The sequence below is a fragment of the Lepisosteus platostomus genome, chromosome 8, assembly GCF_059453375.1.
Source record: "Lepisosteus platostomus isolate fLepPlt1 chromosome 8, fLepPlt1.hap1, whole genome shotgun sequence".
Taxonomy (NCBI): domain Eukaryota; kingdom Metazoa; phylum Chordata; class Actinopteri; order Semionotiformes; family Lepisosteidae; genus Lepisosteus; species Lepisosteus platostomus.
The window spans coordinates 16,101,404-16,126,344 of record NC_142618.1 but is presented as its reverse complement, the minus strand read 5'-3'; the positions used below and the strand labels follow the sequence as shown (position 1 = coordinate 16,126,344).

The following is a 24,941-nucleotide window of genomic DNA, read 5'->3' as shown; positions in this document are numbered from 1 at the left end:
CCGTCTGTCCGTCTCCCACTGACTAACTGACACACACACATACAGTTTGTCCGTCTCCCTCTGACACACACACACACACACTCCCTGTTCGTCTCCGTCCTCTCGATACTGCTTGACCAGAGAAGCCCTCTCTCTCCCTGTCTGTGAAGCCCAGGACCACATGGCAGACAGGACCCGCTCCTCACCTCCGTGGCGGGGGCTTAGTAGCCTCGCCGTCGCTGTCCAGGGTTGGTGGTTCTCGATACTCGAGCAGGGACCCTGCCGCCTCCGCCATCTTGGCTCCCCGTCCGGCCGCAAAAGGGACACACTACTGCGGAACACATCAGGGGGACAAGGAAACATAACACCGTAAAATCTCCCTTCGGACCTCTAAGTATCAGTTCACGTCAAAAGATTTTTAATTTTGTTTATAATATAACTATCTTATTCATGTTTTCTCCATATCGATATGTTCTTTCACGCTTACATTCAGTTACGTTTAGCAAGTCTCACCTCTGCCATAATTGGTATCGCTCACAGGGAGGCGGATCTCCTGTCGGGTTGAACCACGTCGCAGAAAGAGAGGGGATGATCAAACATTTTCAGACTTTTTTTCTTACTTTATTTTTCTGTTTCAAAATATGTATACAGCACTATAAAATTAAATAAAATTATATATTTGCATTTACCGCTGTCCAGATGCTGCGAACTACTACACAGCTTGTAACCATAGCAACCACCCACCTCTATGACTTCATCCGCAGTAGTCTGGACCCACCCGTGAAGCAGTGAAGGTGCGAGCATCACTTAACACGTGATTAATACTGTGAGCTGTGCGTGTCTGGTTGTGTTTGTCAGTTGAATATGTTAATATTATTAATACCGTGACAATTACAGAAAAGTTCTACTGTACAAGCATGCTTCTTATTAATGTTGACAAAACCAAAGAACTGGCTACTTGTGACAGTAATACGTCAGATTTCCAACCCATACTTGGCCCTTGAACTTGAAACTGTAGTAACTAGTTACTTTCAAAGTGAAAAACATGGGCCTACCTTACATCTTGACAAATTTGGCGGTGATATCCCTGAAATCCACCTGCCTTGCGGTGCTGTTCTCTATAGACAGCAAAGCCAGAGCTGACAGTCTTTCCTGCGACATGGTGGACCTTAGATATGTTTTGATCCATTTCAGTTTGCTAAACGAGCGTTCAGCACTGGCGACAGCAACTGGACTTGTTGAAAACACTCGACATGCTTTCGCTGTGTTTGGAAACGCAGATTTCATATCTTTGTTTACCAAATACTGCAGTACTTCAGACGGAGAGTTGACTTTATTGGGGAGCAGATGAGACAAACTTTACTTCAGTTGCTAAATCTCCGCCATGAATGTCTCCTAAAAACAAGGCAAGTTTGTTGCTTCAGTTGAATTATCTCCAGTATTTTTAATAATAATAATAATAATAATAATTGCTTACACTTATATAGCGCTTTTCTGGACACTCCACTCAAAGCGCTTTACAGGTAATGGGGACTCCCCTCCACCACCACTAGTGTGCAGCCCCACCTGGATGATGCGACGGCAGCCATAGTGCACCAGTACTCTCACCACACACCAGCTCTCAGTGGGGAGGAGAGCAGAGTGATGAAGCCAGTTCAGAGAGGGGGATTATTAGGAGGCCATGATTGGTGAGGGCCAATGGGACATTTGGCCAGGACGCCGGGGTTACACCCCTACTCTTTTCGAGAAACGCCCTGGGATTTTTTATGAGTCAGGACCTGGGTTTTACGTCTCATCCGAAGGACGGCGCCTGTTTACAGTACAGTGTCCCCGTCACTATACTGGGGCATTAGGACCCACATGAGCGCCCCCTGCTGGGCCCACTAACACCTCTTCCAGCAGCAACCTTATCTTTCCCAGGTGGTCTCCCATCCAGGTACTGACCAGGCTCACACCTGCTGAGCTTCAGTGGGCTGCCAGCTGTGAGTTACAAGGTGATCTGGCTGCTGATTACAGTAATGACAGACCATCACACAGACAATAGATACAAACAGGGCAGTAGGTACCTGCCTGGTGTGCACGCTTGCAGAGGGTGGTTAAGGAGGCTGTGAACAAGAAGGTAGCACAGATTCGGGGCTCAGCTATATGAGCAGACTTGAAAGAGGGTTCCTGAATACACACACAGCTTCGCTGATCCCCAGTCCCACTGTGCAACTCTTGCCACACGCTGCTCCAGCGACAGCCAGGCCTACTGTACAACTGAACACCGCGCGTGCCCCAGCCCTCCACACAGCCGCAGACGTGTCATCGCCTGGGCCGAGCCACCAGGGGAAGTGTCTCCGCTGAATGAAACAGGACTCACCCGGCTAACTCGGAGGCCCCAGGCCGCCGTCTTGGGGACCCCCGTCCTCAGGGAACCCCGGCTCGCGGCCTGCAGGGCTGGACAGAGCCTGCTTTCCTGGAGCTGCAGAAAGAGCGATTGTACAGCGACCGAGTCCGCCATCGCGCTAGCCGTCCTCCAACATCAAGGGCGGACGCGGCTGCTTAGGGTCGCCCTTTTCGTGTCGCAGCGACGAAAGCTGCTCGTTTCACAAGAGGCTCTTTACTCTAGCAGCAGTTTTTACCATTTGTTATTTTATCTCAGGACCCAATCGAGCGCGTCCTCCCCATCGCCCTCCCCTCACGTTTCACTCCCTGTGTGTCTCCAGTGTTCACTGTACGTGTGTCTGTCCAGTGCTTGTGAGTGTGCAGTGTGTCTGCCCATTGTAACAGAACTGTTCTCCTGTACTGGACTGTAGCTCCTATTGTAACAGGACTGTTCTCCTGTACTGGGACTGTAGCTCCTATTGTAACAGGACTGTTCTACTGTACTGGGACTGTAGCTCCTATTGTAACAAGACTGTTCTACTGTACTGGGACTGTAGTCCCTATTGTAACAGGACTGTTCTCCTGTACTGGGACTGTAGCTCCTATTGTAGATGGACTGTTCTACTGTACTGGGACTGTAGCTCCTATTGTAACAGGACTGTTCTACTGTACTGGGACTGTAGCTCCTATTGTAACAGGACTGTTCTACTGTACTGGGACTGTAGCTCCTATTGTAACAGGACTGTTCTCCTGTACTGGGACTGTAGCTCCTATTGTAGATGGACTGTTCTACTGTACTGGGACTGTAGCTCCTATTGTAACGGGACTGTTCTCCTGTACTGAGACTGTAGCTCCTATTATAACAGGACTGTTCTACTGTACTGGGACTGTAGCTCCTATTGTAACAGGACTGTTCTACTGTACTGGGACTGTAGCTCCTATTGTAACAGGACTGTTCTCCTGTACTGGGACTGTAGCTCCTATTGTAACAGGACTGTTCTCCTGTACTGGGACTGTAGCTCCTATTGTAGATGGACTGTTCTACTGTACTGGGACTGTAGCTCCTATTGTAACGGGACTGTTCTCCTGTACTGAGACTGTAGCTCCTATTATAACAGGACTGTTCTACTGTACTGGGACTGTAGCTCCTATTGTAACAGGACTGTTCTACTGTACTGGGACTGTAGCTCCTATTGTAACAGGACTGTTCTCCTGTACTGGGACTGTAGCTCCTATTGTAACAGGACTGTTCTCCTGTACTGGGACTGTAGCTCCTATTGTAACAGGACTGTTCTACTGTACTGGACTGTAGCTCCTATTGTAACAGGACTGTTCTCCTGTACTGGGACTGTAGCTCCTATTGTAACAGGACTGTTCTCCTGTACTGGGACTGTAGCCCCTATTGTAACAGGACTGTTCTCCTGTACTGGGACTGTAGCTCCTATTGTAGATGGACTGTTCCACTGTGTTCATATATTGCTTCACTGAAACAGTATCACCAGAAATTTGGGGGCTGTGACTCTGTGCTATTAATACCCCTCCTTCCCTGCCTGCGGCCTCAGAGCAGCTGCTGTGTTTTCACAGGCGCCGCGTGAAGACGTAGTGTTGTAAGTCCTCCTTTCTTCAGTTTTCCAGTCTGGATTATTGGAGTTCTTATGGAGCTGTGGTGCTGAGCCGGTCTCCAGCTTGACCCAGCCCGAGACGAGGGAAAACACTCACTCTGCACTCTCAGGCGCAGTCTGGGCTCGGGTTCGAAGATCCAACATCGTGTAACAGGCAGCAGTTTTCCACCGATCGGATCCCGACAGAGAAGGCGGTCTCCTCGTGTTCCAAATCGCTCCCCGCCGCACACCTGTGAGAAAAGTGTCAGTTCCTTCAAGGCGTTTTCCTCTCTGTCTGGGCATTATTCCAGGAGAGCCCTGTGGTTTACGACTGCTTTCCCGGGTGGAAATATCCCTACCCTGGGAATAACAGCCCGGAGGTGTGCTGGTGTGTTTCAGTCACGATATGATACTGAGTGATATGTAGCAAGGCTGCAGTGAGGCACAGTGGCCAGGGATGTGAAGCTGTAACCGGAAGGCTGCGGGTTCGAATCCTTGTGTTTGTGCTGTACTCTTTGCCCCCATGACCCCCCCGGGAAAAGACCGAGTGAAGATGTCCGGTAGTGCGGCTCTTGCTATGCCTGTGTCCCACAGGTCTCTCTCTGTCCTCCAGGGGGCGCTGCTCGGGGAGATGTCTGGCCGACTGAAGTGGCGTTCTGCTGCCAACAGACCCGAGGAGTCGGGCCGCAGCACTAACGAGCGCATCCTGGCGGAGTGCCACACCCTCTACACCCACCCGAACACCGGTACCACCCAGCCGCCTGTCAAATGCTGCCGGATCTCATTCCTGTGATGGGCTCTCTGTCCCCTGAATCCTCTGACGTACCACTGTCTGTGTGCAATGAGATCTGATCTCAGTGTGCTGAGTCACTGGACTACCACTGTGCACAATTATCTCTGATCTCTGTGTGTGGAGTCACTGAACTACCACTGTGCACAATTATCTCTGATCTCTGTGTGTGGAGTCACTGAACTACCACTGTGCACAATTATCTCTGATCTCTGTGTGTGGAGTCACTGAACTACCACTGTGCACAATTATCTCTGATCTCTGTGTGTGGAGTCACTGAACTACCACTGTGCACAATTATCTCTGATCTCTGTGTGTGGAGTCACTGAAGTATCACTGTCTTTGTGCATTTATCTGTGATCTCTTTGTGCTCAGTCACTGAAGTACCTCTGTGTGCGATGAGGTCTGATCTCTGTGTGCTGAGTCGCACATGGGGTTCTCCAGAAAACTCCCCTCTGACTTCTCTCTCTGTCTGCAGGGCTACTGCAGTTGGCTGGGACTCTAGGTATCCCCCTCCTGGCCCCCAGGAAAAAGATCACAGTGATGGTGATGGGGAACCATTCAGCTGGCAAGAGCTCCTTCATCAACTGGTGAGAGAGAACAATATCAGTCAGTGTGTCTGTACTGTATTAACCCCTCTCTCTCAGTGCAGTGTTAATGTACTGGAGTGTCCAGTCAGTGTGTCTGGACTGTATTAACCCCTCTCTCTCAGAGCAGTGTTAATGTCCTGGAGTGTCCAGTCAGTGTGTCTGTACTGTATTAACCCCTCTCTCTCAGTGCAGTGTTAATGTACTGGAGTGTCCAGTCAGTGTGTCTGGACTGTATTAACCCCTCTCTCTCAGTGCAGTGTTAATGTACTGGAGTGTCCAGTCAGTGTGTCTGGACTGTATTAACCCCTCTCTCTCAGTGCAGTGTTAATGTCCTGTAGTGTCCAGTCAGTGTGTCTGGACTGTATTAACCCCTCTCTCTCAGTGCAGTGTTAATGTATGTTCGAATCATTGTATATTGTAATGTACAATTGCTGTTAATGTTTGTGTACACTTATGCAACCCATATTATCATAAATATACAATGTTAATGTACAGTATGTAAGTGGTTACATTTATTAATATTAAAATATTAATGTTAATGATTTCCTATATACATATTTCTACATTACATAGAGTAGACACATATGTACACGTGTATATTCTCCGTGTACTGTTCATGCGTGTCTCACGTCTCTTGGGGAACGTGTTAGAGGTTTTGTATGTGCGTTTCTCAGGTATACTGGAGAACACATCCAGAAGACTGGAGTTGCCATAGAGACTCAAGGCTTCACCTTCATCACCAGTGGGAGACGCAGAGACACTCTGACTGTGAGTGTGAGGGGACACGCAGGGCTCCACAGGATGAACACAGCACACTGAAGCAGAAGCTCTTCCAGCAGCCAGCCAGAACAGGGCTCGTACCCGGGGACGAGAGATTTGCTTGTGTAGTGCCCATGCTTAAGAAGTGTGAGAAAACCGACCCAAGTAATTATGGACCAAGGAGTCTGTCTTGTAGGACGTGTGATGTTATGGAAACGATATCATCACCTGTTTGGGAATAATATCCTGGGAAACAATCAGTATAGATTTAGAAATCTAGGCTAGTCTGACCCAATTGATAGAATTTTTTGAACAAGCACCAATAGTAATGGACATAAGAAATGGTTATATGTCATGTTTAGAAAGGCTGTTCATAAAGTTCCTCACACATGAGTAATTCTCAGATCAGGAGAATGCTAGTGTTTGGATTGAGAATGAGTTATTAAACAGAAATCAGTAGGTACAGATAAGGGGTGAATATTCAAAGTTAGGTGATGTTATTATTGGAGTCCAACATGGACCTGTACTAGGAGCACTGCCCTTCTTAATTACAGTATGATAATGATGGAATTAGTGGAGTCTATCACGGGTCTCTACTAGGACCTAATTATGTCAATGGCCTAGATTGTAATATAATTAATTAGTCAAGTTTGCAGACAAAACCAAATCAGGAACATTTGCAAACACTGTAGCAGCAGCACTCGAATTTAAAAATGATTTAGATATAATTCAAGACTGGACCAAATCCAGCTGATGATTAATGTTCACAAGTACATGATTTTACATACAGAAAGCAAAAATATAAAGTGTTCTACCTGATGCCAGTATTCCGGGTGATGTCTGAGTGCTGCAGATGATGTCAGTATACCGGGTGATGTCAGAGTGTTGTAGATGATGTCAGTATTCCAGGTGATGTCAGAGTGCTGTAGATGATGTCAGTATACCGGGTGATGTCAGAGTTTTCTGATGATGGCAATATTCTGGGTGATGTCAGAGTGCTGTAGATGATGTCAATATTCTGTGACATCAGAGAGCTGTAGTTGATTTCATTATTTAGGGCGACCTCAGGCTACTTTATATAATGTTATTATTATTCCTAATATTGGTGTGATGAAAGCTGTTTTTCTTCAGGGAAATGCCACACTGCATCTCTACCCCCACTTCCAGAAGCTGCAAGAAATAACAGGTCAGTCAGTGTCTTCATCTCCAGCTCTGTGTGTGTCCTGTCCTCTCTCCCTCCCTCTGTGTGTCTCACAGGCCAGTCAGTGTCTTCATCTCCAGCTCTGTGTGTGTCCTGTCCTCTCTCCCTCCCTCTGTGTGTCTCACAGGTCAGTCAGTGTCTTCATCTCCAGCTCTGTGTGTGTCCTGTCCTCTCTCCCTCCCTCTGTGTGTCTCACAGGTCAGTCAGTGTCTTCATCTCCAGCTCTGTGTGTGTCCTGTCCTCTCTCCCTCCCTCTGTGTGTCTCACAGGTCAGTCAGTGTCTTCATCTCCAGCTCTGTGTGTGTCCTGTCCTCTCTCCCTCCCTCTGTGTGTCTCACAGGTCAGTCAGTGTCTTCATCTCCAGCTCTGTGTGTGTCCTGTCCTCTCTCCCTCCCTCTGTGTGTCTCACAGGTCAGTCAGTGTCTTCATCTCCAGCTCTGTGTGTGTCCTGTCCTCTCTCCCTCCCTCTCTGTCTCATGTCCCCTGCAGGGAGAGATCTACTGATCCCAGTGTCCAGCTGATGGTACTGTTGCCATGGAGGCAGCAGCCTGGTTTGTCTGACATGAGGGATTTAAGAAGAGCAATGTGCCCCAGTCTGGGGCAGTACCCCTGGCCTCAGGCTTCAGAGACAGAATTTCTGCCCCAAGATTAGAAAGGTGTTTCTATTGAAAATTGAAGGTAAAGGGGTTTCACATCATGAACAGATTTCATCACTTAATTGGCTGAGGGATACTCCTCTCTGTTGAAACGTGCCCTTGTCTGTGGAAACCTACCCCATCTCTGTAGATGCCCTCTCTCCATTGGAGCCCCCCTCTCTATGTGTCAGACCAATTTCTGTGGGAGTGAAATTGATCAGTGAGCTCTGAGAGACATACAGGGGGCGCTGTTCCCTCCCCGCTGGTGAAACTGATCTGCGACAGACAGAAGGCGCTGTTCATCCCTGTTTCTTTGGCTGAGCAAAGGGACTGTCTCTCTCTCCCAGGAGTGTCGGACTATCTGTCCACAGAGGTGAGCACCTCCCGAGAGCGCAGGTTCAGTCTGGTCACCTTCATTGACACCCCAGGTCTGGTGGACGGAGATATGAAGTACGAGTTTGATGTGGACAAAGCGCTCATCTGGCTGGGTACGTGTCACACTGCACACTGGCAGAGATAGATACACACTGCACTCAGGCCAGAGACAAACACACACTGCACACAGACACTGCAATAGTGTACTGTGTACAAGAAGTGTGAAGTGTACAAGAATGCCTGCACTGTGCTGTACTGTAATAACACTGTACTGTATTGAACTGTAAAAACACTGCAATGTACTGTATTGTACTGGACTGTCATAACTGCACTGTACTGTACAAATACTGCAATGTGCTGTAGTGTACTAGAATAACTGCAATGTACTGTAGTGTAATAACACCGCAATGCGTTGTACCGGTTTGTAATAACACTGCACTATGCTTTTTCTGAACTGTAATAACACTGCATGTGCTGTACTGTACTGGACTGGAATAACTGCACTGTACTGTACAAATAGTGCCATGAGCTGTAGTGTACTGGAATAACTGTACTGTGTTGTACTGTAATAACACTACACTTTGCTGTAGTGTTCTAGAATAACTGAACTGTGCTGTACTATAAAAACACTGCAATGTACTTTAATATCACTGCAACAGGCTATAGTGTACTAGAATAAATGCACTGTGCTGGACTGTAATAACACTGCAATGTAGTGTAATATCACTGCAACAGGCTATAGTGTAATAGAATAAATGCACTATGCTGGACTGTAAAAATACTGCTCTAATGTTCTCTACTGTACTAGAATAAGAGCTCTGTCCCATACTCTAATAACACTGCAATGTGCTGCACTGTACTACCACAGCAATGTCCTGTACTGTGATTACACTGCATTTTGTAGTATTGATTTGTAATAACACTGCACTTTGCTGTAGTGTACTAGATTAAATGCACTATGCTGTACTGTAATCACTCAGCAATGTAATGTACCGTGATTACGCTGCAATGTGCCGTACTGTACTAGAATCACTGTACTATGCTGTAGTGTGATCACACAGCAATGTATTGTACTATTATAACACTGCGCTGTGTTGTACTGATTTGTAATAACAACGCAATGTGCTGTAGTGTACTAGAATAAATGCACTGTGTTGGACTGTAATATCACTGCAACGCACTGTAATATCACAATGATATTACATATGGATTGTGATATTACAATGTACTCTAATATAACCACAACATGCTATAGTGTACTAGAATAAATGCACTGTGCTCTACTGTACTAGAATAACTGCTCTGTGAAGTGTTATAATAACACTGTAATGTACTTTACTGAACTGCTGTAAGGCACAACCTCCTTTTAATAATGTAGAAAGCCCTGAATGCCTACTCTTTCAGTGCCTTTACTGCCAGGACAAATTTGCCCTATCTCAGTTCACCCTAAGTGAAGAATTCTGTCCTTTTGTTCCAATTTTTCAATGTGCACTTGTTCTCCAAGTACATTGACTTAATTATGTCATAGACTTTAGCTCCTACACACTTTGAAAAGTTTGAAAAGTAAAGCATTCCTTTGTGCAAAATTAAATTATAAAGCAGGCCTATATATATACATACCGTATATCTCAGCATGTCATTGTTGACTGTCTTGGCCACAGGCCCTTCATGGTCTGAAGGCCTGGAGTTTGTCTAGTATGTCGTGCTCTGTGATCGGGATGTCTAAGAGGTTTTAGCTGTCTTTTATAGTTAATTCAAATATTATCAGTTTTTTGGTGTGTCTGTACTGTATTAACCCCTCTCTCTCAGTGTAGTGTTAATGTCCTGTAGTGTCCAGTCAGTGTGTCTGTGCTGTATTAACCCCTCTCTCTCAGTGCAGTGTTAATGTCCTGTAGTGTCCAGTCAGTGTGTTTCTACTGTATTAACCCCTCTCTCTCAGTGTAGTGTTAATGTCCTGTAGTGTCCAGTCAGTGTGTCTGGACTGTATTAACCCCTCTCTCTCAGTGCAGTGTTCATGTACTGGAGTGTCCAGTCAGTGTGTCTGTACTGTATTAACCCCTCTCTCTCAGTGCAGTGTTAATGTACTGGAGTGTCCAGTCAGTGTGTCTGTACTGTATTAACCCCTCTCTCTCAGTGCAGTGTTAATGTAGTGTAGTGTCCAGTCAGTGTGTCTGGACTGTATTAACCCCTCTCTCTCAGTGCAGTGTTAATGTAGTGTAGTGTCCAGTCAGTGTGTCTGGACTGTATTAACCCCTCTCTCTCAGTGCAGTGTTAATGTACTGGAGTGTCCAGTCAGTGTGTCTGGACTGTATTAACCCCTCTCTCTCAGTGCAGTGTTAATGTACTGGAGTGTCCAGTCAGTGTGTCTGGACTGTATTAACCCCTCTCTCTCAGTGCAGTGTTAATGTACTGGAGTGTCCAGTCAGTGTGTCTGTACTGTATTAACCCCTCTCTCTCAGTGCAGTGTTAATCTACTGGAGTGTCCAGTCAGTGTGTCTGTACTGTATTAACCCCTCTCTCTCAGTGCAGTGTTAATCTACTGGAGTGTCCAGTCAGTGTGTCTATACTGTCTTAAGCCCTCACGCCCGCAGTCCAATGTGAACATATGCTGGGGTCCAGTCTTTGTGTCTTTATTGACTCCTTGCAGGTAAACATGTGGACCTGGTTCTGGTGTTCTTTGACCCACTGGGCCAGGCGCTGTGTGGCCGGACTCTAAACATTGTGGAGCAACTGAGTGACAAAGCAGGCGAACGAGTGCACTTCTACCTCAGCAAGGCTGACCAGGCGGGCAGTGAGAGTGACCGCCAGGTACGGACTCAGGCATTAAATTGCACACACCTGAGCCGACTACACACAGGTCAGCCACATATTCACTTGCACACAAGTTACGTATTTCACACAGGTGAGCTAGCTACATACAGCTCATGAAATTGCACACAGTGAGCTGAAAACACACATGTCATGAAATTATACAAAGGTGGGCTCATTACACACAGTTGAGCTGGGTCACCTAATTACACACAGGCCAGTGACTACACACAGTTCATGAAATTGTAAACAGCCGAGTAAGCACAGGTGAGCTGATTGCACACAGGCTGATAACACACAGGTCATGCAATGGTGAGCTCATAGCACACTCATCATGAAATTGCACATCTCTGACGACAGAAAGGTCATGAAATCACACAGGTCATGAAATTGCAAAGGTGATGTATGTGCACACAGGACAGCTGATCGGACACAGGTCATGTAATTGCACACAGATGAGCTGTTTGCTCTCAGGAGAACTAATTGTCTTTTCAGGGCATTTACGTGTCTCGGAGAAATATGTATTGTTTGGCTCTTGTTATATTCTTGAGTATTTTTTTATATTTTCTAGAATATTTTACAACCCATCTCTGCCTTTCTATCCAGTGTGATAGATCTGCCCGATTTGCCCGGTCAGGTTTCGGACAGCCGGACTGCTAAACCGTGGAGCGTGCCTGTGCTCCCTGCAGCTCCCCTGCTGCCCCCCTCCCTCCCCCTGACCTCCTCTCTCCCCGTCTCAGAGGGTGCTGATGCAGATCGTCCAGGAGCTGTGTAAGAGACCGGCACTGAACAAGTGTGGGTTCAACATGCCCACAATCTACATCCCCCAGGAGGACAGGGTGAGACAGAGGACATTCACACCACACCTGTGCTGTGACCTGTGCAAGGAGCCTGGCAGCTTCTTCATGCTCGTTCAAAAGTCATGCTCCCGGCAGCTGGAGAGTAAGGTTGTCAAGTTCTCCTGAGGCCACGGAGTTCTCTCCTGGCCAGGCAAGTGGCTCTGGAGTTTCCTTGCTCATCCTAGGCTTTGGTTTGCCCAGTTCCCTCCGATCCCCAGTGTCCTGCTGAGACCTGGACACTTAGCCTGAGTAGCTGCTGCAGTGAGCCCAGGCTCTGTGAACCTTGCTCTCCCACGCCTTTGGTGCCATGCGTGTGATATCAGACGGTCTTATTTGTCTTTGCAGCAGCGTGCAGCACAGTCCTGTCTCTGACCGACGGCTGAGCGTTCGCGATAAGTAAGCTCTTAAAGTTAACATCCTCATCAGATCCCAGCTAACTCTGCCCATGCAGCACACAGTAAGCATGCCTGAGTCTCTCACACAAGAGAGGACTGGGCTCAGGTGGAACTCGTTTCATCCTGGCTATATTTTGGTGCTGAACATGCCTGGATGCTCAGTAAGTTGGCAAGAAGACATCCATCCACCCAGGGCAGGGTGACTGAATCACGCTCCCGTCCAAGCGAGGAGGATCAGACTCTCAGGCCTGCTCTCGGTCAGACTTCGAGTGACCTCCGTGTGTCTGCTGTGTCCTCGGTTTCCCTCTGTCTGCTCTGCGGGGGTGGAAATGAATTTGTCCAACTGTACCCCCTCTCAGGTATGTCGCTGTGTGAATCAGATCGAGGAGGTGTGCGTGACGATAGAGAAGACGATAGAGCAGACCGTGCAGCACACCCTCGACCAGCTGGAGAGAGACTGTCTCACCCTGCGACAGGCCACAGACACTGTCTTACAGAGAGACAGGTTAGTGACGGCTCTGTCTGTCTGGAGAGAGACTGTCCCGCCCTGCGACAGGCCACAGACAGTGTCTTACAGAGAGACAGGTTAGTGACGGCTCTGTCTGTCTGGAGAGAGACTGTCCCGCCCTGCGACAGGCCACAGACACTGTCTTACAGAGAGACAGGTTAGTGACGGCTCTGTCTGTCTGGAGAGAGACTGTCCCACCCTGCGACAGGCCACAGACAGTGTCTTACAGAGAGACAGGTTAGTGACGGCTCTGTCTGTCTGGAGAGAGACTGTCCCGCCCTGCGACAGGCCACAGACAGTGTCTTACAGAGAGACAGGTTAGTGACGGCTCTGTCTGTCTGGAGAGAGACTGTCCCGCCCTGCGACAGGCCACAGACACTGTCTTACAGAGAGACAGGTTAGTGACGGCTCTGTCTGTCTGGAGAGAGACTGTCCCGCCCTGCGACAGGCCACAGACACTGTCTTACAGAGAGACAGGTTAGTGACGGCTCTGTCTGTCTGGAGAGAGACTGTCCCGCCCTGCGACAGGCCACAGACAGTGTCTTACAGAGAGACAGGTTAGTGACGGCTCTGTCTGTCTGGAGAGAGACTGTCCCGCCCTGCGACAGGCCACAGACACTGTCTTACAGAGGGACAGGTTAGTGACGGCTCTGTCTGTCTGGAGAGAGACTGTCCCGCCCTGCGACAGGCCACAGACACTGTCTTACAGAGAGACAGGTTAGTGACAGCTCTGTCTGTCTGGAGAGAGACTGTCCCGCCCTGGGACAGGCCACAGACAGTGTCTTACAGAGAGACAGGTTAGTGACGGCTCTGTCTGTCTGGAGAGAGACTGTCCCGCCCTGCGACAGGCCACAGACAGTGTCTTACAGAGGGACAGGTTAGTGACAGCTCTGTCTGTCTGGAGAGAGACTGTCTCACCCTGCGACAGGCCACAGACACTGTCTTACAGAGGGACAGGTTAGTGACGGCTCTGTCTGTCTGGAGAGAGACTGTCTCACCCTGCGACAGGCCACAGACAGTGTCTTACAGAGAGACAGGTTAGTGACGGCTCTGTCTGTCTGGAGAGAGACTGTCCCGCCCTGCGACAGGCCACAGACAGTGTCTTACAGAGGGACAGGTTAGTGACGGCTCTGTCTGTCTGGAGAGAGACTGTCTCACCCTGCGACAGGTCACTTTTTAATTAATTGCGAATTAATTTTTCATTAGTGATTTCTCACTGCCCTATACAGTATAGCTTCCTCTTCAGCACTGTCTGCACTGCTGTGCCATTAGAGGAGGATGGGGGATTAACAGACTGGTGAGTGAAGCTGCTTCCCTGCTACTCTTGTCCTGGGTGTGACAGAGCAGCAGACATCTTGGCTTGGTGGTTCAGTCAGAGGAATAACACCACTGAAGACTCGAGAGGTTTTTAATCTCAGGTCTTGCTCTCTGCCTCAGCCAACAGGTGTCTCTCAACAGGAAGATCCAACTCTGGCACTTCCTGTTCGGTTGCCTTGGTTACCTCCTGCCCATTTGCCTCCTCTCCAGCTTTGTGATTGGCTGTTTCCCCATCAACAGCTTGATTGACATTGCTGGAGTAGAAGTGGCCCACGCCCTGCACATGTATAATGTAAGAACAGTCAGTCTCTACTCTCTTACTCTCCTGTTTCTCACTGGCTGGCTGTCTCTCTGTGGCCCTGGCTGTACCGCGGTGTCTCAGTGTGGCCCTGGCTGTACCTCAGTGTCTCAGTGTGGCCCTGGCTGTACCTCAGTGTCTCTCTGTGGCCCTGGCTGTACCTCAGTGTCTTTCTGTGGCCCTGGCTGTACTGCAGTGTCTCTCTGTGGCCCTGGCTATACCTCAGTGTCTCTCTGTGGCCCTGGCTGTACCTCGGTGTCTCTCTGTGGCCCTGGCTGTACCTCGGTGTCTCTCTGTGGCCCTGGCTGTACCGCGGTGTCTCTCTGTGGCCCTGGCTGTACCTCAGTGTCTCAGTGTGGCCCTGGCTGGACCTCAGTGTCTCTCTGTGGCCCTGGCTGTACCTCAGTGTCTCTCTGTGGCCCTGGCTGTACCTCGGTGTCTCTCTGTGGCCCTGGCTGTACCTCGGTGTCTCTCTGTGGCCCTGGCTGTACCACAGTGTCTCTCTGTGGCCCTGGCTGTACCTCGGTGTCTCTCTGTGGCCCTGGCTGTACCACAGTGTCTCTCTGTGGCCCTGGCTGTACCACAGTGTCAGTTAGCGATAAAATAGGACTTAGTCTGGTTATATTTCTGAGGTGAAAGAAAGATGTTCTGACAATATGTTGCACATGTGGGTCAAATATCACCCCCAGGTGTTTTAATTTAGACTGAAGTTCAAGTAGGGTGTTCTGCGTGTGTTCTGCGTCTGTGGGGTCTACATCTGTGTGTGTTAATCTGTGCTTGTCTCTGCGTATGTGCCTCCTGTATGTGTCTTGTGTGGTCCTGTTGTGTGTGCTACAGGTTGTCGTCTCCTCCCTGTGGGTCTGGCTGTGTGGAGATTCTCCTCTCTGGGGACTGATCCTGCTCTGCTCTTCCTGTCTCCTCTCTGTGCTCCTGTCCCGCTTCTACGCTGGGTGAGTACTCTCTGGTCACTGCTTCGTTAATGACCCCTAATGAACACAATGTCCAGTCCCTCTCTCTCACCTCCAGTCACTGCTTCGTTAATGACCCCTAATGAACACAATGTCCAGTCCCTCTCTCTCACCTCCAGTCACTGCTTCGTTAAGGACCCCTAATGAACACAATGTCCAGTCCCTGTCTCTCACCTCCAGTCACTGCTTCGTAAATGACCCCTAATGAACACAATGTCCAGTCCCTCTCTCTCCCTCTCTCTAACGACAATCTTGGCTCCTGGTTTCTCTCCCAGCTCCAAGCCCACACTGCCCCGCAGCCAGAGACGCAGGCTGGTGGACATGAAGAGACACATGGAGGAAGTGGTCATACCGAGGAAGGTACGGTCATCTGTCCACGGTCCAGTCTCTGTCCCGAGTCTCGTTCAGACCTCCAATCCACTCGCCACAGTCCAGTCCCTGTCCCGAGTCTCGTTCAGACCCCCGGTCCAACAGCCACAGTCCAGTCCCTGTCCTGAGTCTAGTTCAGACCTGCAGCTCTTCTCCACTGTCCTGAGCCTCAGTGGGAGCTGCAGTCCAGTCTGCATGTTCCGAACCTCATTCGGACCTGTGGTCCCGAGCCTCATTCGGACCTGCAGTCTGGTCCACGCGGTCCCGGCTGTCTTGCGTCTGTCCGTCCCTCAGTGGGAGGAAGAGAGCAGGGCTCTGTGTGTGGAGGGCAGAGGACGAAGTGGAATCGTGGTATTCACAGTTCTTGATCGATCACTCCTGCAGGCTGGACAGACTCTCTGCTGTCAGGCTGCATCTGCCCACTCCTTTCTCCAAATCAACACCCCTCCCATCTCTCTAAACAAGCCTCCTCTTGCATAGAGCTAGCTAGTGCCAGCCTCTTTCAGTGCAATTCAATTCAAGGTGCTTTATTGGCATGACCGATGGGTACAATCAGTTTTGCCAAAGCAAATAAAAATACAATTAACATGAAACAAAACAAAACATAAAATAAAATAAAATCTACAGACATATTACAGACATTTAAAACAAAGACATATCATAAAATATTTACATATACTGTAAACATATGGAGCATTATTGGGAGACAGACTCAGTGTTCCTCAGGCTGTGACAGGAGATCACATACTGGGCTGCCAGTTCAACTGAGTTCCCTCCTCCCTCTCCCAGTAGGATTGGGACCCGTTGTGATTCCGGCAGGTATGGGATTAGATTTCTGAATTTAGGGAAGAATGTTTCTCTAATCCCAGAATATCTGTCACAGTGCAGCAGGAAGTGCACCTCTGTCTCTGTTTCTCCCCGCTGGCAGTGGGAGCACAGCCTGTCCTCTCTGGACAGCCAGGTCTGTCTGTGTCTAGTTTCTATGGCCAGGCTGTGGTCACTGAGCCTGTCCTCTCTGGACAGCCAGGCCTGTCTGTGTCTAATTTCTATGGCCAGGCTGTGGTCACTGAGCCTGTACTTCCTCAGCGTCTGTTTCATTTCCCTCTTTCTTATCTTGGTCAAATATTCGGCTAGTGTGTATTGTCTGTTTAGGGTTCTGTAGCATTCCAGTCTATGTTGTGTTTGTGTGTGTGTCCCAGTGTGTGAGATATTGCTATTTGATCTGTGCTGTGATGTGGTTGAGTCTGAGTTGTGGTGCTCTAGCAGTGCTGTCCTGAGGCTGGCTGGTGTCGGTGTGGCTCAGGTCAGTGAGCCTCAGGACCAGCTGGCTCAGGGGGATCTTTGCTGGGCTCAACTCTTGGCTCAGCAGGGCCTTCTGATTTTGGTCGCTGTTTTTTAGGTGTAGCCAATACTTTATTACTCTCTTCTGTATGTTTATCAATAGTGGGTACTGGCCTAATTCGGCCCTGTACCCGTTGTTAGGTGTTTTTCTCTGCACATGGAGGATGTTTCTACAGATCTCCATGTGCAGAGTTTCTGTGGGGTGTTTGTCCCATTGAGTGTAATCCTGGTCTGTGAGGTGACCCCACACTTCACTGCCGTATAGGGTAGTGGGTTGGATTACACTTTGAAATATTTGGAGCCAGATTCTTGTTGGTGGGTTGGTTGAAGAGCCTCCTTCTTATTGCGTAGAAAGCCCTGAGTGCCTTCTCCCTCAGTGCCTTCACTGCCAGGTTAAAACTCCCAGATGAGCTGATGGCGAGACCGAAGTATGTGTAGCTGGATGTGTGCTCCAATGTGTTGTTGTTAAGTGTGAATTTGTACCTGTTTCCCTGATGTCTCGCTTTCTTCTGGAAAACCATTACTCTGGTCTTGTCCAGATTGACTGTCAGTGCCCAGGTCTGACAGTACTGCTCCAGCAGTGCCAGGTTGTGCTGCAGCCCCTGTTCTGGGTCCAGATGGGCTGGCAGTGCCCAGGTGTGACAGTACTGCTCCAGCAGTGCCAGGCTCTGCTGCAGCCCCTGTTCTGTGGGCGACAGCAGGACCAGGTCATCTGCATAGGAGAGGAACTTGATTTCTGTGTTGTGTAGTGTGAGACCAGGGAGCTGCAGACTGTTCTAACATTCCTGCTGATTCGTTGATATAGATATCGAACAGTGTTGGGTTCAGGCTGCAGCCCTGTCTCACCCCACGGCCTTGGGTGAAGAATTTGGTCCTTTTGTTTCCAATTTTCACTGCACATTTGCTCTCTGAATATATTGATTTAATTATGTCGTACACTTTGCCCCCTATGCCACTTTGGAGTAGTTTTTAAAACAATCTTTCATGCCAAATCGAGTCAAATGCTTTTTGGAAATTGACAAAGCAGGCAAAACATTTACCTTTGTGTTGTTGGTGGATGTGTTTTTGTCTGTCAGTGCGTGTAGGGTGTAAATGTGATCAGATGTGCGGTGATCTGGTGGGAAACCGATCTGACTGATGCTCAGGACATTGTGTTCAGTAAGGAAGGCCAATGTTCGTGTGTTCAGGATACTGCAGAATACCTTCCCCAGATTACCGTTTACACAGATGCCCCGGTAATTGTTGGAATCGAGTCTGTCTCCACTCTTGTAGATGGGCCACAGGCTTTGCGTGGTCTGAGGGCCTGGAGTTTGTCCAGTAGCTCCTGCTCAGTGATTGGGGAGTCTAAGGGGTTTTGGTTGTCTCTGATAGCCAATTCCAAAATTTCGACTTTTTCATAAATGTTTCTCTGTCCACCTGCAGGGGGAGCTGTACGAGCTCTACCTGCGACAGTGCGTCTCGGACTATGACCTGCAGTGACCGAGGCAGGACTGCCGCTGGGCACAGCGAGGAGGCTTCGTCCAGCTGTACCGCTGTTATTCCAGGGTTTTTAAAGCTTTAAATAAAACTCAGGAGCTTGGAACCCTGCCCCTCTGTGAGTTTGAATCCTCTGTCCTCACCAGCAGGGGACACTGGTCACTCCTCAACATGGACAAGAACAGTGAGGGTCTGAGGACCGTGGTCAACATGGACGGTAACACTGAGGTTCAGGGGACAGTGGTCACACAACAGAATGGACCGTAACATTGAGGGTCAGGGGACAGTGGTCACTCTTCAACATGGACAGGAACACTGAGGATCGGGAGACAGTGGTCACTTTTCAACATGGACAGGAACACTGAGGGTCGGAGGACAGTGGTCACTCTTCAACATGGACAGGAACACTGAGGGTCAGTGAAGTCTTCACACAGAGACAGCAGGGTCAGTGACTTAAAGACTAATATTTAATGACCACAAGTAACACCTCTGTGAAACCAGATTTATTATCATTATCAATACCACAAAAATAAATACTTTACTATCAAACATTAGTTTTTAAAAATACTACAAATATTGTTTTTTTCAAAAACTAAGTATTTAAGTGTTCTTTTTCAGTGTATATTTTCAGCATTCTAATTTCACTCACCCGACACTCACTCCAACCTGAAACTCTCACTCTGCACTGACATACACTCACTGTGCCCTGACACATCTTCCATTCATGTCCATGTTTCAGCATCTTGACTCACGTAACTCTGTCTCTGCCCTGACACCCTCTCCCTCTCCCCCAACACCCTCTCCCCTCTCCCTCTCCCTCTCCCCCAACACCCTCTCCCTCTCCTCTCTCCCTCTGCCCTGATGCTCTACTGATCCTCCAGGACAGCCTTTCTCCTGTGAATCAGCATGCTGATTGATTAGAGATGACTGCAGCTTCGTCATCATCAACAGGACCTCAGGACAGAGAGTCCCTGTGGAATTTACAGATGATGTCCTCAGGTGTCCCACCCCTCTCCCTAATTCTGCCCTCACAGGTGACCCTCCTCTCTACCCCATACAGGAATCCCCCTTCTCTCCTTATTTCCTCCTACAGGTGTCCCACCCGTCTCCCTTATTCCCACCACACAGGCGTCCCACCCCCCAGTCCGTGACTCTAGATCCTGCGGTGCCTCAGCCTCCTCGCCTGCGCTCTCCTGCCTCCCGGGGCTCCAGAGCCCTCAGCATTCCCGCCGGTCCCAGCGCCCCCGCTCCTCAGCTCCTGGTGGGCCCTCAGCGCCCAGGCGGACAGCTCACGCAGGACACAGTAACCCCGCACTTTCCGGGAAAAGCTGGAGGAGGACGAGGCAGAGGGGGAGGAGGGGGGCGCGTCTTTGTCTCCGGCGGTCACCCCGCCGGTCTCCAGCAGGAGAAGCCCCAGCCCGTCAGACAGGTCCCCCAGGCGAGAGAGAAGGGCTTCCAGTTTGGAGTGGAACGCGCCGTCCGCGGGGCTGAACTCCTCCTGCTGCTCCAGGACCACGGTGCCCAGCAGGACGTGCAGCGAGCGCAGGGCCACGGACACCAGCTTCAGGCGCTCCGAGACAGGGCCGTCCTGAGCGAGGGAGGAGGAAGGGGGGACACCATCAACCCTGTCTGCAGGAAGGTCATCACCAAGATCCATCTTCTGTTTCTGGAAGAGAGAGAGGGGTTAATACAGCACAGACACACTGACTGGACACTGCAGGACATCAACACTGCACTGAGAGAGAGGGGTTAATACAGTCCAGACACACTGACTGGACACTCCAGGACATTAACACTGCACTGAGAGAGAGGGGTTAATACAGTCCAGACACACTGACTGGACACTCCAGTACATTAACACTGCACTGAGAGAGAGGGGTTAATACAGTCCAGACACACTGACTGGACACTCCAGGACATTAACACTGCACTGAGAGAGAGGGGTTAATACAGTCCAGACACACTGACTGGACACTCCAGTACATCAACACTGCACTGAGAGAGAGGGGTTAATACAGTACAGACACACTGACTGGACACTCCAGTACATTAACACTGCACTGAGAGAGAGGGGTTAATACAGTCCAGACACACTGACTGGACACTACAGGACATTAACACTGCACTGAGAGAGAGGGGTTAATACAGTCCAGACACACTGACTGGACACTCCAGTACATTAACACTACACTGAGAGAGAGGGGTTAATACAGCACAGACACACTGACTGGACACTACAGGACATTAACACTGCACTGAGAGAGAGGGGTTAATACAGTACAGACACACTGACTGGACACTCCAGTACATTAACACTGCACTGAGAGAGAGGGGTTAATACAGTCCAGACACACTGACTGGACACTCCAGTACATTAACACTGCACTGAGAGAGAGGGGTTAATACAGTACAGACACACTGACTGGACACTCCAGTACATTAACACTGCACTGAGAGAGAGGGGTTAATACAGTACAGACACACTGACTGGACACTCCAGTACATTAACACTGCACTGAGAGAGAGGGGTTAATACAGTACAGACACACTGACTGGACACTGCAGTACATTAACACTGCACTGAGAGAGAGGGGTTAATATAGTACAGACACACACACCAGGCCTAAGGAACTGGATATTTTCAGTTCAAACATGAAAACCAACAGCAGGAGATTTTAGTTAAACTTGCTCACACTGTGAGGAGAGCTTGTTCCCAAAGTCCCCAACTCCCCAGCTAGTGTGACAGGGCTGTGAATAATTGATCGGAGAACCCAGTGCGATCACAGCTCCTAATTCAATTAACAATCAAGGCTGTGAGCCAGGGAACATTATATTCCAACAGTGCGCACCTGGGACTGTGACACTACAGGAAATTCATCTTTTTACATTTACACTATAATACTGTCCTGTATTACAGTGTAATCTGTAGTTGACAGCTGTAGGCTATACTGTCCTGTACTACAGCGTAATCTGTAGTGGGCGGCTGTAGGCTATACTGTCCTGTACTACAGCGTAATCTGTAGTGGAGAGCTATAGGCTATACTGTCCTATATTACAGCGTAATCTGTAGTGAACAGCTGTAGGCTATACTGTCCTGTACTACAGCGTAATCTGTAGTGGAGAGCTGTAGGCTATACTGTCCTATATTACAGCGTAATCTGTAGTGAACAGCTGTAGGCTATACTGTCCTGTATTACAGCGTAATCTGTAGTGGACGACTGTAGGCTATACTGTCCTATATTACAGCGTAATCTGTAGTGGACGACTGTAGGCTATACTGTCCTGTACTACAGCGTAATCTGTAGTGAACAGCTGTAGGCTGTACTGTCCTATATTACAGCGTAATCTGTAGTGAACAGCTGTAGGCTATACTGTCCTGTATTACAGCGTAATCTGTAGTGGACGACTGTAGGCTATACTGTCCTGTACTACAGCGTAATCTGTAGTGGACGGCTATAGGCTATACTGTCCTGTATTACAGCGTAATCTGTAGTGGACGACTGTAGGCTATACTGTCCTGTACTACAGCGTAATCTGTAGTGAACAGCTGTAGGCTATACTGTCCTATATTACAGCGTAATCTGTAGTGGAGAGCTGTAGGCTATACTGTCCTGTATTACAGCGTAATCTGTAGTGGACAGCTGTAGGCTATACTGTCCTGTATTACAGCGTAATCTGTAGTGGACGGCTGTAGGCTATACTGTCCTGTATTACAGCGTAATCTGTAGTGGACGACTGTAGGCTATACTGTCGTGTACTACAGCGTAATCTGTAGTGGGCGGCTGTAGGCTATACTGTCGTGTACTACAGCGTAATCTGTAGTGGACAGCTGTAGGCTATACTGTCCTGTATTACAGTGTACTCTGTAGTGGACGGCTGTAGGCTATACTGTCCTGTATTACAGTGTACTCTGTAGTGGACGGCTGTAGGCTATACTGTCCTGTACTACAGTGTAATCTGGGAGGGTGAAAGGTCGTCGTGACGACACAGGAACTAGAAGAGAGAGTTAGGCGGGCTGCTGAGAGAAGAGGCGTTGGAGCGAGCCGAGGAGTTAAGGTCATCGATTTGTGTGTAGCTGGTATGGTGCCGTGTATGACAAATCCGGCAACATACAGTAACTACTCTCCGAGGGAAAAGACTCTTCTCCCTCCGTCTTTTATTCTTCTCCATTATAACGGCACCGGATCGTGAGGAGGAGCCGGCGGGGGGCAGTTGTTGCGCTACCGAAACGGTCCGGTGAGTGGCTATAACGCACCTGCCTACTCGAAAGAAAAACTACGCCCCCAAGGCTATACAGTATGTATAACTAGAAAGTTCGCCGCTTACAGTACTGTATTACAGTGTAGTCTGTAGTGGACAGCTGTAGGCTATACTGTCCTGTATTACAGTGTAATCTGTAGTGGACGGCTGTAGGCTATACTGTCCTGTATTACAGTGTACTCTGTAGTGGACAGCTGTACTGTATACTGTACTGGACAGAGGTATACAATACCCTGACACTCTTTTTATTGATCTAGTTGGCTGAATCGTTTGCATAAAGTCTCTGTAAATGTTCCTATAGCTTCTAGGAACACGTTTTTGTAGGCTACAGGCAAGTTTTGGCCCCGGGCTGCAAATGGGGAACTCTGGGTACAGCTGCGCCGAACCGGGATCTGAGCCCCGAGCCCAGCGGTCCGCCCCCGAGCCCGAACCGCGCCCGGCACTGCACTCCGGCGGGGTAAGACTCACGTATTCCTCCGTGATGTCCGTGGCCTCTCGGTACACCAGCCGGGCCAACGCGGCTGCCTTGGCGGTGCGGTCGTGGTCTCGCTGCCTCGTCCGCCTCCCGCCGGGCACCGAAACTCCGGCCATCGGGCTCGGGGAGAGCGAGGGACAACCGAGCAGGAAAGTTCGGTAGACTGGTACCGACCCACTGGAGCCTGGGGGCGGGGGAGGGTCCTGCCTAGTCCAGCAGCCGTCTGCGCTGAAGCACTCCCGAAGAGACGCGGAGTAATGACCGAACACTCCTCTCTGAGCTCTCCTGCTCCCGGTTGCAAGCACGCTCTCCCTCACCTCTCCCCTCCCACCGAGCCCGGAGGAGCAGCCGGAAAACCCGGCCCGGCGCTTCCTACGGGATAAGAGCGGGATCGGAAAGGGTACATGGAGGGAGGGGGAGCGAGCGACAGGGAAATGAATGGAGAGAGCAAGGGCTTGTCTGAACACGTTCAGCAGCAGCAATACTAATACTACTACCGCCAATACTACTACTACTACTACTACTACTACTACTACTACCGCCACTACTACTACTACTACTACTACTAACTTAGTGGACACATCAACATCAACTCCCACACTGACAGACTAAAGGAACTGATTCTCTTTAGTCTGAAGGGAGTGTCCCACACTGACAGACTAAAGGAACTGATTCTCTTTAGTCTGAAGGGAGTGTCCCACACTGACAGACTAAAGGAACTGATTCTCTTTAGTCTGAAGGCAGTGTCCCACACTGACAGACTAAATGAACTGAGTCTCTTTAGTCTGAAGGGAGTGTCCCACACTGACAGACTAAAGGAACTGAGTCTCTTTAGTCTAAAAGGAGTGTCCCACACTGACAGACTAAATGAACTGAGTCTCTTTAGTCTGAAGGGAGTGTCCCACACTGATGGACTGAAGGAACTGATTCTCTTTAGTCTGAAGGGAGTGTCCCACACTGACGGACTAAAGGAACTGATTCTCTTTAGTCTGAAGGGAGTGTCCCACACTGACAGACTAAAGGAACTGAGTCTCTTTAGTCTGAAAGGAGTGTCCCACACTGACAGGCTGAAGAAACTGAGTCTCTTCAGTCTGAAGGGAGTGTCCCACACTGATGGACTGAAGGAACTGATTCTCTTTAGTCTGAAGGAAGTGTCCCACACTGACAGACTAAAGGAACTGAGTCTCTTTAGTCTAAAAGGAGTGTCCCACACTGACAGGCTGAAGAAACTGAGTCTCTTTAGTCTGAAGGGAGTGTCCCACACTGACAGGCTGAAGAAACTGAGTCTGTTTAGTCTGAAGGGAGGGTCCCACACTGACAGGCTGAAGGAACTGAGTCTCTTTAGTCTGAGGGCAGTGTCCCACACTGACAGGCTGAAGAAACTGAGTCTGTTAAGTCTGAAGGGAGGGTCCCACACTGACAGGCTGAAGGAACTGAGTCTCTTTAGTCTGAGGGCAGTGTCCCACACTGACAGGCTGAAGAAACTGAAACTCTTTAGTCTGAAGGGAGGGTCCCACACTGACAGGCTGAAGGAACTGAGTCTCTTTAGTCTGAGGGCAGTGTCCCACACTGACAGGCTGAAGGAACGGA

General features: G+C 49.3%; 4 protein-coding genes across 8 annotated transcripts in view; 2 read left to right on the top strand and 2 right to left on the bottom strand.

The window, feature by feature from the left end:
- Positions 1 to 568, bottom strand: part of LOC148656784 (uncharacterized) — a 32,646-nt gene extending 32,078 nt beyond the window's left edge. The window contains exons 1-2 of the mRNA XM_088642635.1: positions 493 to 568; positions 186 to 310 (exon numbers count right to left, since the gene is read on the bottom strand). Of these exons, the coding sequence (XP_088498761.1) occupies positions 186 to 274 (89 nt within the window). The 5' untranslated portion in view covers positions 275 to 310; positions 493 to 568. The remainder of the gene's footprint in view (positions 1 to 185; positions 311 to 492) is intronic.
- A 3,276-nt stretch (positions 569 to 3,844) lies between these two features.
- Positions 3,845 to 18,722, top strand: LOC148656783 (uncharacterized). 5 transcript variants are annotated; one of them, XM_088642631.1, is made up of 13 exons: positions 3,845 to 3,953; positions 4,561 to 4,693; positions 5,216 to 5,327; positions 6,002 to 6,095; positions 7,218 to 7,272; positions 8,270 to 8,410; positions 10,945 to 11,105; positions 11,846 to 11,944; positions 12,699 to 12,844; positions 14,285 to 14,456; positions 15,300 to 15,412; positions 15,706 to 15,790; positions 18,563 to 18,722. In XM_088642631.1, the coding sequence occupies exons 2-13, from the start codon at positions 4,579 to 4,581 to the stop codon at positions 18,617 to 18,619; spliced, it is 1,350 nt and encodes a 449-aa protein (XP_088498757.1). In that variant the 5' UTR covers positions 3,845 to 3,953; positions 4,561 to 4,578; the 3' UTR covers positions 18,620 to 18,722. The 5 variants fall into 5 exon arrangements, with proteins under 5 accessions (XP_088498757.1, XP_088498759.1, XP_088498755.1 ...); XM_088642629.1 differs by having other exon boundaries at positions 3,881 to 4,200; XM_088642632.1 differs by having other exon boundaries at positions 3,881 to 4,200; positions 4,542 to 4,693.
- Positions 18,723 to 19,104: 382 nt separating this feature from the next.
- On the bottom strand, positions 19,105 to 23,758 carry cntf (ciliary neurotrophic factor). The gene is made up of 2 exons (XM_088642634.1): positions 23,345 to 23,758; positions 19,105 to 20,282 (listed from the first exon to the last, which is right to left on the bottom strand). The coding sequence occupies exons 1-2, from the start codon at positions 23,465 to 23,467 to the stop codon at positions 19,770 to 19,772; spliced, it is 636 nt and encodes a 211-aa protein (XP_088498760.1). The 5' UTR covers positions 23,468 to 23,758; the 3' UTR covers positions 19,105 to 19,769.
- LOC148656781 (vascular cell adhesion protein 1-like) overlaps positions 22,611 to 24,941 on the top strand; it is a 29,208-nt gene continuing 26,877 nt past the window's right edge. Inside the window, exon 1 of the mRNA XM_088642624.1 lies at positions 22,611 to 22,852. The gene's annotated coding sequence lies outside the window, so the exon portion shown is untranslated. The remainder of the gene's footprint in view (positions 22,853 to 24,941) is intronic.

What these genes read in the sequence shown, in the direction of transcription:
- LOC148656783 (XM_088642631.1), top strand. Translation starts at nt 4,579, where the DNA reads ATGTCTGGCCGACTGAAGTGGCGTTCTGCTGCCAACAGACCCGAGGAG. An exon ending in GACGCAGAGACACTCTGACT is followed by an intron (nt 6,096 to 7,217) that starts GTGAGTGTGAGG and finishes GTTTTTCTTCAG; the next exon opens with GGAAATGCCACACTGCATCT. An exon ending in GCAGTGAGAGTGACCGCCAG is followed by an intron (nt 11,106 to 11,845) that starts GTACGGACTCAG and finishes TCCCCGTCTCAG; the next exon opens with AGGGTGCTGATGCAGATCGT.
- cntf (XM_088642634.1), bottom strand. Translation starts at nt 23,467, where the DNA reads ATGGCCGGAGTTTCGGTGCCCGGCGGGAGGCGGACGAGGCAGCGAGAC. An exon ending in CGGACATCACGGAGGAATAC is followed by an intron (nt 20,283 to 23,344) that starts GTGAGTCTTACC and finishes TCTCTCTTCCAG; the next exon opens with AAACAGAAGATGGATCTTGG.